This window comes from Erithacus rubecula (genome assembly GCF_903797595.1).
Source record: "Erithacus rubecula genome assembly, chromosome: 6".
Classification (NCBI taxonomy): Eukaryota; Metazoa; Chordata; class Aves; order Passeriformes; family Muscicapidae; genus Erithacus; species Erithacus rubecula.
The window spans coordinates 56,506,800-56,524,347 of NC_136688.1; the positions used below are offsets into that span (position 1 = coordinate 56,506,800).

At 45.9% G+C, this 17,548-nt stretch overlaps 1 protein-coding gene across 3 annotated transcripts in view; it reads left to right on the top strand.

Annotated features, from left to right (window-relative positions):
* ARMH4 (armadillo like helical domain containing 4) overlaps positions 1-17,548 on the top strand; it is a 153,095-nt gene that overhangs the window by 123,671 nt on the left and 11,876 nt on the right. For all 3 annotated transcript variants that reach the window (XM_079309311.1, XM_079309312.1, XM_079309313.1), the window contains exon 5: positions 324-578. In XM_079309311.1, coding sequence (XP_079165437.1) covers positions 324-578 — 255 coding nt within the window. The remainder of the gene's footprint in view (positions 1-323; positions 579-17,548) is intronic.

Below are 17,548 nucleotides of genomic sequence, written 5' to 3' on the forward strand. Positions count from 1 at the left end.
AGAGCTGCTCTCACTTGAGCTGTAATTAGTCAAGCAAGGAACTCTGTACTTACAGGTGTTGGTACACATGCACATTTTTGTTTGCACCCTGCTGCTAGGAAGCAAAAAATTACTGTATTTCTCACTAATTTGAGAGTCTGAGACATCATCTCCTTGTTCCCCAGCTTGCAGTGGTGCTGAGCTCCTCCAGATGAGCCCCTGGGGGTGTCTCCTGTCAGAGAACAGGCACAAGTTGGTGCTTCTGGAGGAGCTCAGCCTGGTGCTCACCTTCATTTCTGCCTGTGAGATGTTTCCTGATGTTTCTTTTCTGTCTCCCTGTCCAGAGGGTGAGGAAGAGGAAGAGGAGGAAGAGGAGGAGGAGGAAGAAGAAGAGGAGGAAGAGGAAGATGAGGAGGACAAAGACATAGACCTGATGGATGAAAGCCTGGAGGGTGACACGGGGCTGCCAGGCTTCACACTCCCAGGAGAGACCTCCCAGGAGCCCCTGGCTGGTCTGGAAAACCCAGTGGCCCAGCTGGCTGGGGTGTCCTACCAGGTTCCTGACACCATTGAGTGGGAGCAGCAGAACCAGGGTCTGGGTAAGAGAAAAACCCCTTTTTCCTTTACCTTTCACATCTCCTGCTCCTCTCTCTGTGTGATTTGTGCAGTCATGGGCTGGCTCTCAAGCTAAGCACAAAGCAGCTTAATTCAGGGGGAAACCCAGCTCAGCACTGTCAGCTGGATGTGTCCCAGGCAGTGTGACCTGAGGTGTCATTTTGGGCAAAATGTGGACACTCCAAACCTCCTTCATTGCCAGAGCTTAGTGTTGTCTTGCTCCAAGGTTGGACAAAAAAACCCCAAAACTTCTTGGGTGAGATTCCTTTGGGAAATTTCAGTCTCCCTTGCCCAAGATGGGTTGGTGCAGGAATATTTGTCCTGTGGGGGCAGAGGAGTTGGGTATTTTCTCATCAGTCTGTTTGCTACTTCAGCAGCATTTTGGAGTTCCACTTTTCTGCCATTTTAAGAGGTGCATGATCCAGCCATGGGAGACTGTGCTGGGAGTGTGAAGACAAACCTGCAAAGCCTCTATAAAACTTTATACAATTTATTCCAACTGCACATAGAGGCTCTTTGTTTAATGACTGGACTGACTTACTCCACCTAGGACTGTGTTTATTATATGTGTGCAGTCCATGTGATGCAGGTCAAAGCTGGTGTGAGACAAGGGAGATCTTAGAAAGAAACTTGTCCAGTTTGGCAAAAGGCTCTGGAATAATTTTCCAGAATACTCAATTCCCAAGCCAAGCCCAGTCAAACACAGTGGGAACATTTCAGGTGAATTTGTGGGAGCTGAACCACATCTAGACAGAAGGTTTTTATGTCTGACTATTAGAGTTAGCTGTTTTGAACAGCTCATCAAAAAAAAAAAAAAAACCAACAAAAAAACCCCAAAAAAACCCCAAAACAGTCTTTTATATGTTATCACATATACCTGTGTGATTTCTATCACTTCTCAGAATGCATAATTCTGATTTAACCTGGAGGTTCTCTGTGATTCTATTTCCAGCCTGCTTTAGTGATGCTGGCTTCCTTAATTGAATCAAAGATTGTGTTTCAAGGACTGTGTGGGAGGGTTGGCCTTTGAGGGGAGATGGGATTTGCAGCAGGACTGATCCCTCCCTGTCACACTAAATGCTGCATGAAAAGCACAGTGTTGGGTGGTGGCTGTGCCAGGCCTGTTTCCATGTCCTCTGTCCCACCAGGCTGCACAGGAGCAGGAGGGGAATAATTCTGAATTTTTGAGGGTTTCTGGCTGTCTTTGGCAGACTGGGTGGAAGAGGTGTGTGGTGCTGTTGTGTGTGACAATGTTTGCCATGAACTTTGGGGTTACAGAGGAGGTTATTCTGTGTCAGACACAGCTCAGCTCGTGGTTTGTGCAGGTCTGGAGTGGAGTCACAGCTGCATTTCCAGCTGTGGAGGAAGAGGCTCAGGGTAGGTAGGGGTTGTGTATCTGGTTCAGCAGGCAGGTGAGCAGGGACCAGGGGCTGATGCTGCTCCTCAGACCCTGGAAAGGACATCTTACAAGTTTCAGACAAGGAATAAACAGACTATTTGGTAAAAGACAGCATTCATCTCCCATCTTCCATGCAGCTTGGAGGAGCCTCTGTGAAATGTGAGCTGTGTCAGCATCAGTGATGGTCTGAGCACCCAAAGGACTGGCAGGATTTTGGTGTTCTCTGGAAGCCACCAGATACAGGTGGTTTGTTTGGATTGCCTTTTGCTTTTTAGGCTGCTGCAGTCAGTGCAGACATCCCTGAGGGAGAGGATGAGGCTGTGGCTGAGCTGAGTTCATTTTTAGGAGTTAGATAGGACTTTGTGCAGTGCTGTGCTGGCAAAAAAAGAGTGGATGCAGTGGGATCATCCTCTCTGCTTGTGACTCACCCCTCTGATTCCAGCAGGCACACTCTTATGTAAAGAGCCATTTATTCTTCTACTGTCTAGATGCCCTCAGTGGCTCTCACTGCTCCTTCCCATCTGCAGGGTGCTGGTGCTCAGCACTGCTCCTAGGAGAAAGGGAAATTATTTCTGTTTTAGAGGCACAAACAAAATGGAACTACATGAGGAGATTGGAGCTAAATGATCATGAAGTTCCCTTCCAACCCAAGCCAGGATTCTGTGAAAAGCAAAGAGTTGCATGAGCTCACACTGATAACTAAGGAGCTGAACCCAGGGGATGAGAGATGATTTCTGGGAGTGAGTGGGGAATGGGAGATGCTTCTGCAGGAGTGGAGCCCTTCCCCTCTCCAGTTTGTGCCAGGTGAGGATTTCTGCCCTGGTTCCCAGCTCTGGATTCATGGACACACATCAGGGCTCTCTGTGTCCATACCTGGGCCTGGCTGTGTGCTTCCTTATGGAGAGGATTTGGGAGAACAGCAAAGGTGGGAAAAGCACAACAGCTTGAGCCAGCAGGACACAAGGTTGTTAAGAACAGAAATCCCCCAAACCTGGCAGGAAGCTGGAGGAGCTGCTCCCACTGTTCTTCTGGAGCACCTGGGGAGACCAGACTCAGTGTGAAAGATTTGTCCAGCTTTAGATCTGCTGCATGGATGCTCAGGGTATTTTTCTTTGAAACTCTTTTCCTCTAGGTGATTTTCATCTTTGAATATCCAGTTATTTTAATTTGGGGACTGCTTTGTAACTGCTGGACATCCCCAGAAGAGTTCTGTGTGTCACTTCCTACCCTTAATAATGCTGAGATGTGAAGAATTTCCCTTATTGTGCAAATTAAGCAGAGTTTGGAAGGGGAACTTGTTCTGCTTCACCTGGGATGCAGCATTGGAAAAGGAGACCTGGTGGAAGGTGACAGTACCCAACAGAGAACAGGGTGAGGGGACAACATCCAAGCACCAAACTCTTTTACAGTTGGCATTTTCCATTTTTAAAATACTTTACACATGTGCCTTCCTCCTGGGGATGCTTCTGTCCTCTAGCCTCCAGAATTTTGACATTTAACACTAAAATCTATAGTGCAGAAGAGCCCAGGAGTGTTGGAATAGCTGTTCTCAGGTCAGTTATTATCGAGTTTGCTTGCTCAGATGCCTGACATGCTGCAAATCCCTGGAGAGCAAGGAACTTGATCCACAAAACAGCTTGGCAGAGCAAGAGACAGTTTGGATTTTTGTAGTGGTCAATGAGAAGGCACTGGAGGAACAGAATCATTAAAAATGTCAGTTCTGGGCAGTCAGATGGTCCTGCATTAAGTCCAGCTGAGCAAAAGCCATTTGTAAGCAGCAGTAACAAGGCTGACAGTTTTACAGCCCATCAACTGGCTCTCTAACCAGCCATATATAGACAAAGAGTAAAGCAGGAAATGAGAAAATCTGTGCATTTGTAACTTAGAATTTGACCCTCCAAAAGCCATCCTGGCAGCCTGCAGCTCTGGGGAAGCAAGGTGTGAATATGATTTGGGGTCTGGCTTGGTGTCCTGTTTTGGTGCCCTTTGCTTTCACAGGTTGCCACTGAAGGACAGAGCAGCACTTTTGGAGCTCTCTGCATTCTCTGTGAGGTGACTTTGGTGTCTCTACACTTGTTCCTTGATTTGTGTATAGCTGGTGTGTGGTAGGCAAACACTAAATGCCTGGAGAGTGCCAGAGGAGCACAAAGACCAGGTGTATAACTGGAATTTTCAGGGAATAAATAAAAATACCCAAATAAAAATTTTCCCCTGCTCCCTCTTTTGTGATGCATTGCCAGGAGACCTGCAGTTGGTTGAGGTGGGTTCAAACCTGGTGAGCAGTTTATGGTCCTTTGGTTATTCCTCATGCATCTTGGAGCAGCTGGTCTTTGCTGTGCAGCTCCAAGCAGATCAAACCCCTCTGCTTCTCTTGGTGGTGGCTTCTTCTCCCAGTCCTCAAGAATATAATTTTTGTTTGTTTGCTAACGTGGTTTTGCACCTTTGTGTTCATTAACCTGCAGTTCCACATTACACCTGAGTTTACTCTCTGTGGTGCTATTTTTTATTCTCTCTTTTAACCTAAATCCATTTTTGTCCAGGTCTGCCTTTCTTTAGCTGACCCATTGGTGAGTTTTTGCATCCACCTGTTTATGGCAGGACAGGGTTTTAGCTTGTGAGAAATCACCTGAGTTGCCTGGTTCCACAGCATTTGTTTTTGATTCCCATCTGCCCATGGAGGAATTGTACACAGAGGAGATTGGACCATCTCTGTAGGGTAGGATTTAAAGATAAAAAACCAAAACAAAACAAAACAAAAAAACCAAACAGCAATTTAGGAAAAAGTTATGAAGTGTGACAATATAATTCTCAACATGTAGTTTCCAAAATATAAACCATGTCTGTGTTTCATGTATTTTTGTGGGTAGGACTTTAGTTCTTACCATAATGGAAGGTCATAAAAACTCTCTCAGATAATGACAAGGCACTTGCATAATAAACACACTTTTGGAATGTGATTTTTTTTTTTTTTTTTAATGTAATGGATAAAAAATATTTGCAGCTCTGAGCAGCTACTTAGAGAGAAAATAGCTCTCATTGTATTGCAGATCTGTGGTCACAAATTACACTGCATAAACCATATAACAGATGCTCTGGTTAATGATGGTGAGGCACAGGAGCAGAAGGACAGTAGTGGAAGATGATGAATGTTTGAAATGTCATTTTTAGAGGAAGATAGGATTAATGCTTTTATGGGCAAAAATAACCAGCATTAGGAAGGCAGGAGCTGAGAGTCAGAAATTAGTAATATGTTCTTTAACTGCTGCCCCAAATGTATCTATTTTAAGTACTCTTACAGCTCATGGCAGTGGAACACTGGAGTGCCTTTTAATCTTTAATGCATTTATCTCCTTCATCACCCTGGAAAGGCTCATCTGTGCTTTAAAGGTGGTGAGCAAAACCACAGAGAGTTTTTGCACCAGTGACCCCTCTGGTTTCACGAGGGAGCCTTTGGCAGAGTGGGGATTTGAAGGAGGGGAATTAAATTAGTGCTTGGGCATTGCCCTGTTCCCTTCTGGAGGCAGGATGTGCACACCTGCATTTCTCCCTGGAAAGAAGCAAAGGAAAACTCAGAGAGTCACCATCCTAACAGTCCATAGGAATCCCAGGTGGGAAATTTTCCTTCCCTACCTGTTCCAGGTGCAGCAATCCTGCCCTCTGTGGCCTTGCCCCATCCCAGGAATTTGTGGGAGTTTTGTGGCACCAAGCACTGGCCATGCAAGGTTTGGGTTCCAGATGGCTGCAGACAGAAATGAGCAGTCTCAGGAGCAGAGCTGATTATTTCTCCTGTCTTTCTGGGTGCTCCAAATAATTTATACAGTTCCATATGTTCCTTGCTAGCTCCCCTTCCCTCTCCCAAGCAGCAGTGAAGCTCCCACCATCAATCTGTGCCTAACTCAGGTTTCTGTCCCTCCTGAGGGATGTGCACTCCCTTTGGAATTGCTTCTTTTTTACCTAAGAGATTGTTTGCAGTTTCATCTTGATCCTGGAGCAGGCTCATATTTAATCAGGTTTGTCTTGTCAAAGGGAATTCTGGATCCCATCTGTGAGCAGTGATGATCCTCTGTGCCAGCTCGGGGTGGCATTCACTGTTAAAACAGCAGAGCAGCTCCCAGGAGGGGACAGTGCACATCAGGGATGGCTTTTGCTCCTTGTCACATCTAATTCCAAGGTGGTTTGGGGAGTTTGTCTCTCTAATATTCCTTCTTTCTTCAACCTGCTCTCTCCCTGTGCTGGGACCTTCCAGGGGACACAAAACCTGGACAGGTCTGAGCCCTGTGGTCCTTTTGCCAGCCTTTTGTGCTCTTCCCTTTTTCCATCCAGCACAAGGCTGCTGAGCCCTTGGGAATGAGGCCAGTGTGTGTTTCAAAGGGAAGAAGGAACAGTGTGTCTGCTCTGTGAGCTGGGCTGAGGAGATTCCAACCATGGAGCATGAGCCCCTAATGAGTTGGAGCCACCTCCTTCCTCTTGGAAGAACCTCAGCTCCTGTCCTCAGAGCAAAAATCAAGGCTAAGGGAAGGGAACAGAGATGAGGGAAGTGGTGAAATCCCCATTCCTGGGGGATTTAAAAGCTGTATGGATGTGGCACTTGGGGACATGGCTTAGTGCTGGGGAATGGCTGGTCCTGATCTTTGGGGGGCTTTTCAAACTAAACAGTGCTGTGATCCTGAGAGTAAATCAGAGGATTGGAGAGTGTCTTGGTGGTTCCCAGCTCAGCTGTCAGAAGCAGGTGACACAAATCTGCTGCTCACAGTAATCAGGCTGATATTTTACCCTGACATTTTTGTTGGAGTGTATGGGGAAACAGCAGCACTAAAACATCCTTGGATACATTACTTTGAAATACCAGCCCTTCCACAATGTTTATGCATCCAGTTAAACCTGTGTCAGAGGAAGACTGAGCCCATTTGTTACCAGCCCTTAAGTGCTGTCTCCAGGGGCTGGGGGAGGATTTGGAGGCATTTTCTCAGTTTAGGCTCTGTTTTCCCTCTCCCTGCCCATGGCGAAGATGGAACCTCAATAGAGAATGTATTAAACTGAAGTTAGTGGCTACTGCAGGGAGAATTGAAGAGACCCTGTCCATCCATGGCATTTCTGCTTCTTTTTCTTCAGTTTGGAGAGAGCTGGCATGAAGGCATGGAAAAATTATGTGCCAGGTGTGGGAGGAGAGGGGGAATTTTGGTCAGCATGGCTGGTTGGTGTGAGAGGTCCCAGTGGCTGGGGAAAGTTTCTAATGGATGCTGGAATACATGGAGGAATCCAAGTCTGAGGGCTGCTGCCAATCCTGCCTGCCCTAATCCCCATTGCAAAAATCAGAAGAATTGCAAATTGCATTGTTCAAAACTCCCAAGCTTCAGGGTTCCAACAAATCCCCACTACCCTGCTAGGCAAGAAATGAAATACCTGCAAGGAGGATTCAGCAGCTTCTCTGGTGCAGCTGCACAGCTCAGGTAGGGGAGTGTGGGGTGATGTGCACAGAGAGTATTAGGGGAGGTTTACTGAAGGGAACCCCTCACCAAAAGTTGTCAAGCTTTGGAACAGACTGCCCAGGGAAATGATTGTGCCACCAGCCCTGGAAGTGTTCAAAAAACTTGTGGATATGGTTTGGTGATGGAAATGGTGGCTGGTGCTGGGTTGGTGGTTGGACTGGATGATCTTTGACACCTTTTACAGCATTAATGATTCTGTGAAATTCTCCCTCCTTGGCTTGCTGGGTAGCACAGAAGGGCAGCTGCAGCAGCACCAGGCTCCTGGGCTTTCCCAGCACAGGAAGACTCCTAAAAGGATTTCTGCTGCACCTCCAGCTGCTCTTGTCAGCCCAAGAAAGCAAAGTTGGAAAACTCAGGCACGTGTCTGAGTGTTTCTGACCTTCCCCAGCTGTCTGCCTCCATCCATCTGTTTGACACCTCCTTTAAAGTTAGGATGTGTCTGCCTTGTAGCATGACTTTGCATTTGCTGCTCCAGGTGATTTATCTTGGTTTTTTTTTTGCCTGGATTCAAGGATAGGGTCCATTAGCCTGCTCAGAGCTCCATGCTCTGAAGGCTGGGCTGCATCTGCTGCCCCAGCACTGTGGGGTTCTGCACACACAGGGAGGCAGGAATCCTTCTGGGCTGCCAGCTGTCTTGGATTGCCTGTCCCCCTGCCTGCCAGCCCCACTGCAATGTAAATCACAGTTTTTTGCTGTCTCTTTGATCTGCAGTAATCCTTGTCCCTTCCCATCCCTGCAGTTTCAGTACACACTTCTCAGTGTGCTTTGCCTCTTCTCCCACCTTTCAGTTTATACATGTCAGAAAACTTGGCTCTATTTAGACAGGGGAGCTGGTTTTGAGCTCCTTCCTCCCTTTGAATTTTAGCTTGATTGAAGAACAGGGCAGGGCTGTGCCTTCCCTGGGTGAGAGTTACTCATTTTTCCTTGTGTGCCTGTCTGGGTGGCCTTTGCCATGTAAAAAGAAGCTTGTCCTTATGTTGGAGAAATCACATTTATTTTCTAATAGTGATCTATGCTGCAGTGCAAAACTCTGTCTGTTTTCATGGCATTTAAAAAATAGAGAGAGGGGAATGTGAAGGTTCATCAGCCTTGAATTGTCTCTGTCTTTCTGGGGATTTACATCAGAGGTTGATCTTTGGGGTTAAAATCTTGGCCCCATGGCAGAGCTGCTGAGAGAAAAATGGAGGAAAAGAGCTTTTTGCAACTAGTAGCAGGGAGAGAGAGGATAATTTATTGAGAGGGCAATTTTAAAATGCTCCTTCCTAAAGAGAATGTAGGTGCACTTTCTGCTTGGACAATGCAAACCACAAGTGACTGATGCTAAACCTGTCTCCCCTCTGATGTTCACTCAGATTAACACCCCTTGAGAATCAAAGGAGATCCAAGCAATTTCCTGGAACGATGCTCTCTCTCTCTAAATATATATATATATATATATATGTAGAAGTTCTGCTCTGCCTCAGAGTTAGGAACATATATTGGAAATAAGCAAATTGCTCAGATTTTTGCCTGACAATAAAATAATTACCTCAAACATCCAGCAGTTGTTGTTTTGCAAAGATGCTGAGTATCAACACTAATCACAGACAGGGGTCGATGTGGTGAGAATTACTGGAGGTTTTTGCTTTCTTTTTTTCTTTTTTCCCTCCTTGTTTTTTGAGTAACTCTAATCACAGCCTCATCCAAGCCTGGGCTGTAATAAAGGGTTTCAGCCAGGCTGCTCCCTGATATCCTATCATTTATTTTGATATACCAGCAGCACCATCTGTGCTTGAGGCTTTATTAATGTGAGGTGAGGCCAAGAGGTTCTGCAGTCTGAGTCTCTTTTGAGGTGCTTTTCCCAAACCCCCTTTCCCCTGTGAGCACTCAGGCTGCCTGTCTCTCTCAGGTGAGTGGATGGATGTCCAGCAGTGTCACAGGCTGTGCTCTGTCCCTGTCCCCTTTAGCTGGGTGTGCTGCTGCACCCCTGTCCTGGGTTGGTGTTATCCCCAGATATTTTTTTAAAATAAAACTGAATATGCTTCAAGCTCCTGCCAGCAGTTCCCCTGGATATATTACACAGTGTGGGTGGGCAGGAGAGTTCCCCTGTCCTCATCTCCCTCCCATGAGCCAGGAGAGGTCTGCAGCTGCCTGGATTGCTCCTGAGGATGCTGCAGTCCCCTCTGATGGTCTGACAGCTCTGGTGCTTCCCTCCTCTGCTCTTCAGAGCATGGAAGTTAGATTGGATATTATGAAAAAATTATTCAACCAAAGTATTGTCCAGCCCTGGCACAGGCTGCCCAGGGAAAGGGTGGAGTCCCCATCCTTGGAGGGATTTAAAAGATCTGGATGTGGCACTTGGGGACAGGGTGTAGTGGTGGCCTTGGCAGTGCTAGGGCTGGACATGATAACCTTAGAGGGTTTTTCCAACCTGAACAATTCTACAGTTCTATGATTCTAAAAGCAGATTTCACTAACAGGGTGCCCAGGTGTTGAGTGCTGGACCCTCCTGCCCTGTCCCCAGCCCTGAGCAGGGATGTTCCCCATCTGAGAGGTTCCCCACAGTCCCTCTAGGCTTGGGATGGGTGGGTGTTAATGCTCAGGGTAAATACATGAGGAAAAATAGGGATTATTTATACCTGGGTAAGTAGGAGCTTAGACACTATTTCTGAAATCCTGGAGAAAATCCTAAGGACAGTCAAGTTCCAGGGGGAAATTTAAGCTGAGAGTTGTTTTTATTGTTAGTCCTGTAACCACAAGAGAGGGAATTTGAATGGCAAACTGGGGACTCTTGGCAAAGAGGAGAAATTAAAGCAAAACTTCTGTTCCAAATCCTTATGAGAGAGAGGGGAGGATGATACAGAAGGAGCACTGACCTGGAGGGATTTGGGTGGGATGAAGGAACAGAGAGAAAAAAAAAAGCAACCAGCATTTTAACTCTGAATCCACATTTCTGGTCACATCAACCCCACACACACGAGTTCCCCCTACAGCCCTTAACCACGTGCTGGGGACAGAAAACCCAAAAACTGTCTGGTTTTGCAGACTGGCAGGGAACTGTGACTCAGGAAGGGCAGGGACCTTCCAAAGCACTTTCAGTGTCTTTCAAATTCACCAGGCTCCATAAAACATTTTTATACTGAAATCAGAGATGAGACCTTGTCAGTGATTTAACTGAGGGACCAAAGACAGGCAGCTGGGTGCAGATTTCAGTGTGAGGCTGGGCCATTCCCTTCCCTGGATGAGGACTTGGCATGTTTTCTTTTGTGGTCAGGTAATTTCCCTCTTGCATGGTCTGTCTCAGGACTTCAAGGCAGAAAAGCTGCTGCAGTAGCACAGAAAGCCATGGCATTTCCAGCAAGGCACCAGCTCTGCTTTGCTCAGCTTCCAAAGGTCTTGTTTGCTCTTCCCAGGTACAAATGGAAATTTTCCTGTATGCACCAATTACCTGTGGATTCCCAAGGATGGTTATGGGTCCAACAGCTCACATGGAAATGAGTAGGTTGTTGCTCCTTTGGTTTTGGTAGATCTGTTTATATCTTTGAAATGGACTTTAAAAAATGAGACTCCAGCTCCTGTATCCGTTTGGGTTTGAGTAAATGTGGACTAATAGCAATTTCTCAGTCTGGAGGGATTGATGGATCAGGATGCTGTGATGAACTGGTTTGAGTCAACACTTCTTTGGGTCTGTCAATCAAACCTGTAACTAGGCTGGATCACTTATTGCCCAAATCTGTCAACTGATTCACAATATTACAGGGTAAGGCTGTAAACTGCTTTTCATGTTCAGGACTAAATTTCAGAGCTGCTCTGCAGTTTCATTGCTTTCTGTACCTATAGAGAATTTCAGATTTCAGGTGGCCCATAGAGGTTTTGTTTGTGTTGTGGAAAAGGCAGCTTTCCCCCTGGGAATGCTCTGTGCAGAATATTTGTAGTTTAAAAAAAAAAATGCAGCTACTTCTTTAGAAGTCTAAGGGGAGATTTTGTCAACCCCCAACCTCTTCCCTTACTAATATTTGTTAGTCTTGCAGCTAAGGGAAGAGCAGTTCACTGGTGAATCATAGAATCTCATCTCATTTCACCCCCTGCCATGGGCAGGGACACTTTCCATTATCCCAGGTTGTTCCAAGCCCCATCCAAGCTGGATTTGAACATTCCAGGAGTGGGGCAGTCACAACTTCTCTGGGCAAGCTCTATCATTTCTTTCTGTGATTTCTTTCTGTGTCTCTCTCTGTAGAATTTGTCTTCCTATAGGGCTGAGACCACCCTTGTCAAGCGAACAGAAAATTTTCTTTCTATTTTTAGGAAAGCAAGCAGAACCTCGTGGCCCTCAGCACTTAAAACATAAAGACTTGCTGCTGCTTTGAGAGCAGATTAACCTCTGAGGCTTTATCCACATAATGCTGTGAAGGTTCTCTTCCATCAAATTGTTTCTTCATTATTTGAACAGATGATGGCAGCAAAATCAGGAGTTCACTCAGAGATATTCAAAATATCTTCTTAGAGCCACATCATATCACTGTCCTAATCAGAGTGGGCTCTGGCCTGTTCCAATCAGGGTAATGCCCTTTCAGGGTAAGTAAATTGTTGCTGATTATCTTAATCTGCTTGGAGAGACTCCAGCCCTGTTCATTTCTGAGTGGAAGGACTGGAGTTACACAGGAGCAGTGCCATGTGTGATACAAATGGGAAGGATCTGAGCATAAATCAGCCTTTCCACTGCAGGGCTGTGCAGAGCTTGTCTGGGAGGTGATGGGGATTTTAGAAAGCTCAGTGTGTGGCAGCAAACTGCACCAAGATTTTGGGATATTAATTTGTCTGCAAACCCTCACCTGTAACTGCTCATAGGTGCTGCAGAGAAAAGAGAAGTTTTTCTTCACAGCAGCCCCTGGAACAGCCTCTCCACTGCAGTCAAATTTAATATATGAGAACCTAGGTTGGAGGTACAAGACCTGAGGGATTGTTTGCTCAGTTTGGTGTTTGCCCTCTCAAGCTAGGGCAGCTCTCTCAGGTGTGGATAAAATTAGATAAAATCTGAAGGGGAACCAGGAGCTGCAGACTCCAGGTGATGGGCAGACACTGCTCCAGGTTGCTGCTGGGTCCCCAGCACAGTTTTGCACCATCAGCCCCAAGAAACCAGTTTTGCTTCTCTGGGTGTTGAATTTTGCCTTGTGCTTTTTTGAAATGCAGATTAAGAGAGCCCAGGTCCTACCATAGCTCAGTAGCCAGTAATCAAAATTGCTCTTCTTCTTCAAAGCATTTCCCTTCAGAGTTTTTATAGAGAGTTTGAAATCAGCCAGTGTTCACCATGCAGGCTAAAGATGGAGCTGCCTTCTCCACCTTTTATCTGCCCAATGTATTTGTAACTCCTTCTTTTGGATAAACCAGCATAAGTCACATTCTGCCTCTTGCAAGAATTTTTGTCTGTCAAACTTGCTTTCTCCTCAGCCAGCATAGGCTCAGTGAAACCTTTTTGTTTGATTGCCATCCTCAGGTGTCTGGATTGTTATTATTGAGAAATACACACAGAGTTACACCTGTGCTGAAGATATTTGCAGGTTTTCCCTCTGTTTTCCTTGCTGGCTTTGGGTCTCCATTTGGCTGTAAATAGAATCAGAGAATCACAGAATGGTTTTGGGGGAAGGGACCCCAAAGCTCATCCAGTTCCACCCCCTGACATAGGCAGGAACATCTTCCATTATCCCAGGTTGTTCCAAGCCCCATCCAACCTGTCCTGGAACAATTCCAGGGATCCAGGGGCAGCCACAGCTCCTCTGGGCACCCTGTGCCAGGGCATCAGCACCTTCACTGTGCTGCTGTCAGCTTTGGATTCCCAGTCAGCAGATGAAGATGCTTGTTTATATTAGAGAACTGTTGTGAGTGCAATTAATAAAGCTGCCAAGCTGAAAAGTAGTTGAAGAGCTAAATATCATTATATAATGAGACCTCCTTCCCAGTAAATGATGTGAAAAATGATTTCTTGTGAAGAATAACAAATTGCCATGGCTTTTTACCCTAATTGTAGATGCTTGATTCTAATTTGTTGTTTGTCATTTCCATGTAAATGAAGAGTTTTAGCTATAATTACCACATTTATGGCAAACAAGATATTATCATTTTCCAATGATCACGAAGCACTGGCATGTTTAGAAAGAGAAGAACTGAATAATTATCCCCCTTGTGCAACTCTAGGGAGGGGTCTGCAAGTCACAGTATCCAGTCAGGTCTTGCACAAAGGCAGTGATGCCATTAACCCTCTTCTGCATTTGGGGAGCCAGCTCAGAGATGTAAAGTGACTTTCCCAGATCACTCAGCAGTGCTCCAGGTGCTGGACAGCATCTTCTTGTCATCACTCTCACAACCCAAAAAACAGCAGAGCTATTGTTTTGGTTGGCACTGAATTTCCTGGTTTGTCCCAGTTGTCCCAGTTCAGAGAAGCTGTGGCTGCCCCATCCCTGGAGTGTTCAAATCCTGCTTGGATGGGCTTGGAGCAACCTGGGGTAGTGGAATGTGTCCCTGCCCATGGCAGGGGCTAGAACAAGATGTCTTTAGGGTCCCTTCCAGCCCAAACCATTGTGTGTCTCTGTGATGATTATCTGCTCCACCAGAATCTGCCTTCTCCCTTGCCCAGTTTCCAGTGTCTGAGTTATAAATCAGAGTGCTGAGGTTTCTGACCTGATCCCACCACCACTGGCTTGGGATGGGCACACATCTCTGAGAAGGCCTCCTTGTGACAAAAACCCAGAGAGGGTAATGTCCCCTGGAAATGTCAGTCCCATGTCTGTCAGAAAGAGCTGCAGGATGTCACAGTGCCAAAACACAAGGACTTGCAGTGCTGGCTTCCATCCCAGCCCAGGCACTCTGCCCCTCTGGCACAGCACACAGTGTGGCCAAAGCCTGTGCCTGAGAGGTGACACCAAAATCACATCAAAATATTCCCCAACCTGAGCCCTTCTTCCCTGGGAATCACTTCAGGGCAGTGCCAGGTTCAGTGTGGCCCTGCCAGCAGCAGGGATAGAGCAGGGTCCCCTGGAGGGGCTGATTTCTCCTGGAATGCATCCATCACCCTGGAGCCTGTGGGAGGATGGCTGCCCACAGCCACTCTGGTTTGTCCCAGTTATCCCAGTTCAGAGCAGCTGTGGCGGCCCCAAATCCCTGGAAGTATCCAAGGCCAGGCTGGACAAGGCTTGGAGCCACTGGGATATGGAAGGTGTCCCTGCCCATGGCCAGGACATGATGTTTAAAGTAATTAATGGCATCCTAAAGAGCATTTGTGTCTAAAAAACCCCATTTTACTGTGATTTAATATTTGTACTGTCTTATCTCCCAGAACATCCCACACAGATGGAGGTGTTGCAGTAGGGGCTATTAAACTGTGAAGGAAGAGGCTCTGACACAAGGAAAAGAAACACAAGTGACAAGAAACACAAAATATGATCTATTATATATTTAATACCCCCATAGTAAGGATGGAAAAATGGAATGAGAGATCAATTTGCTTGCCTATAGTTACACAAGAAGTCAGGGACAAGGTGTCAGGAACAGGTGTCAGGAACTTGAAGTTAATTTTTGGTGTTTGATGACAAGAGAATGGAATCACAGTGGGAATTGCTGCTCAGTTCTGGATGCAGGAGGAATGTGGGATAAGGATTGTCCTGTTAGCAAACATAAGTTCATTTTCCTTTTGTGACTAACACTGGCCAATGCTCCTCTTCCCAAGGATTTGCAGGAAAATGAGTCTCTGTGATAATCAGATCTTATTTTTAGCATCTAATCGATGCTCAGGGCTTTGTGGTTTAATTAGTGGAATAATTGTTTGCTGAAAACACAGTCTAATACCTGTTTTTTCCTTCAAAGGTCACCTCCATCATTTTTGTTTCCAACCATTTAGTTCTTTATTGATCTTTATGTCATTTCATGGGGAGTGCTGCATCTTGACAGATGAAATAAAGGCCAAAACCTGAAATAAGAAAAATATATCCTTTCTCTTAAGCACAAAAATGGAAAATCCCCTATTTCAGCTCTTGCTGCTGGCAAATCCTTCATACACTGTCCCCTGGAAATAGGATTCTGAAAATTACTTTTGTTCTTTATGGAAGGAAAAAAGCAAACCCAGAATCTTTTCTGAGCCTGATTAATATCAGACATAAGCTGAAGCACAAGAAGAAATTTTGCAGTGTAGCTCTGCTGATGCTTTAAAGTAGATAAGGCCATGGGCTCTGTCAGGAGGGCAGGAAGATCTCTGTGGTTTGCATTTAGAGAGGGCTGAATGAGAAATGCCCTCTCCTCTCAGCCAGGGGAGTATCACATGGCTTCAGCTGGAGATTTGGAAGGTATTTAATCAAATAACAGCCACCACCATTTTGCTGCTGCCCTCCAGCTGAAATGAGATGCTTTTGGAGCAGAGGGATGTGTGAGGTGCTCTGCACCTGCAGCTTCTCCACCTTTTCCACTCCTCCCATCACTGCCACCTGATATTTAGTTTTAATTTGCAAAAATCTATTCAGACTTTGCCAGACCATGGGAGAGGCTGCTGGGCTGTGGAGCAGAAAGCAGGTTTAGTGAAAAATGGGCATTAAAAGGTAGCACTGAATTCCACCTGGTGCTATTTCCCTGTAAATATACAGGGAAATGATGCATTGGGGTTTAGCTTTTCTGTTCTAACTCAGACCTGTCTGTGATTCACTGAAAGCTGGTGGATGAACATTTTCAGGACACAAGAAGCCCCTGAGCTGAGTGAAGCAGGGGGGATTCTCCCTGCTGTGATCCCCGTGCTGCTCCAGGAGCTGATCCCAATGCAGAGGCATTGCCATTTCCATAAACAAAGTTTGCATTTCCTCTCCCAGAGCAGGCAGAGCTTTTGAACACAGTGTGATCCAGTAAATATTTAATCATACAACAAATTGTGACAGCCAGTTCACAGCCACGTCCTGCTGATGCCTTTTAGGATAATGGGAGCTTTTGTACCTTGGCTTGGTTTTAACATCTTGTGCCTGTCTGTGGCCACTGAGGGAGAAACAGAGAGTGTGGAAGTGTCAATATGTGCTGTGAAAGCCCCACAGAAGATCGGAGTGCACAGAGAAATGCCAAGGCACAAGGGCAGTGCCTTTGCCAGCCTCAGCAAGGGGCTACTCACTGTGGACAGATAAAGTGGAAAACAGCTTAAAAAGGGAAGGGAATAGGAAAAGGAGGAACCAGACCTCATGCCATGGGGAAAGGAGTGTCAAAGGGGTTGATAAGGTCAGGGAAGAGACTGGGAAGCCCATTTCAGTTCCTGCTTTCTGGGTGAGTGTGGTGAGTTGTGTCCCCATCTCCATTTCTTTTCCAAGAGATTTGGGCAGGTTGTGTCAGGTTTGGGTTGCAGCCAGGCTTGGGCTGCAGCTGGATAAGCAGGAAAAAGGGTGTAGATGGTTCAGTTCAGGCACCAGACTGTGCCATGGTAACTATTAAAGTTTGCTGGGTTAATTCAAAATTCACCCAAGCAAAATTTTTATCTGAAAACATAAATGGTAATTGTCAGTTTGACATTTGTTTGATTATCCAGCTGTTCAAGTCTTCTGGAGTTGGACAATTCATGCATCAACATTCCCATCAGGTAGGTGTAGTTGTTCTGGAATTAAAAATATGCTGCCTTCCAGGCAGATGCCATTTTCTTTATTATTTATTTGTGCTAGTAAGTAAATTGAAAATTGTGCTTTTTTAAGGGAAAGGAGCTGATGCACCCTTGTGCCATTAAGTTGTCAGAACTGAGCAGATGAAGCACGAAGCATTTCTGCAAAATTGTTCTCACAAGTCTCATTTGGGGGAAAAAAAGTTTAACCTGCAAAAGAAAGGGATGAAATCTGTAATGGAACAGGGCAGTTGCTTGGTGTATACAGACTGATTGAAAGTAATCAATCTTCTCCTTATTTTTTACACTTTAACCAGCTCTCCTTTGCTGAAAGAGTGCAGGTTTGGATTAGATAACAGGAAAAAATGTCTTGGCTGAGGGTGGTGAGGCCCTGGCACAGGAAGCTGTGGCTGCCCCTGCATCCCTGGCAGTGCCACATTTTCACCTCTGGTCTGAGGGTCTTAGTGGAGAGTTATC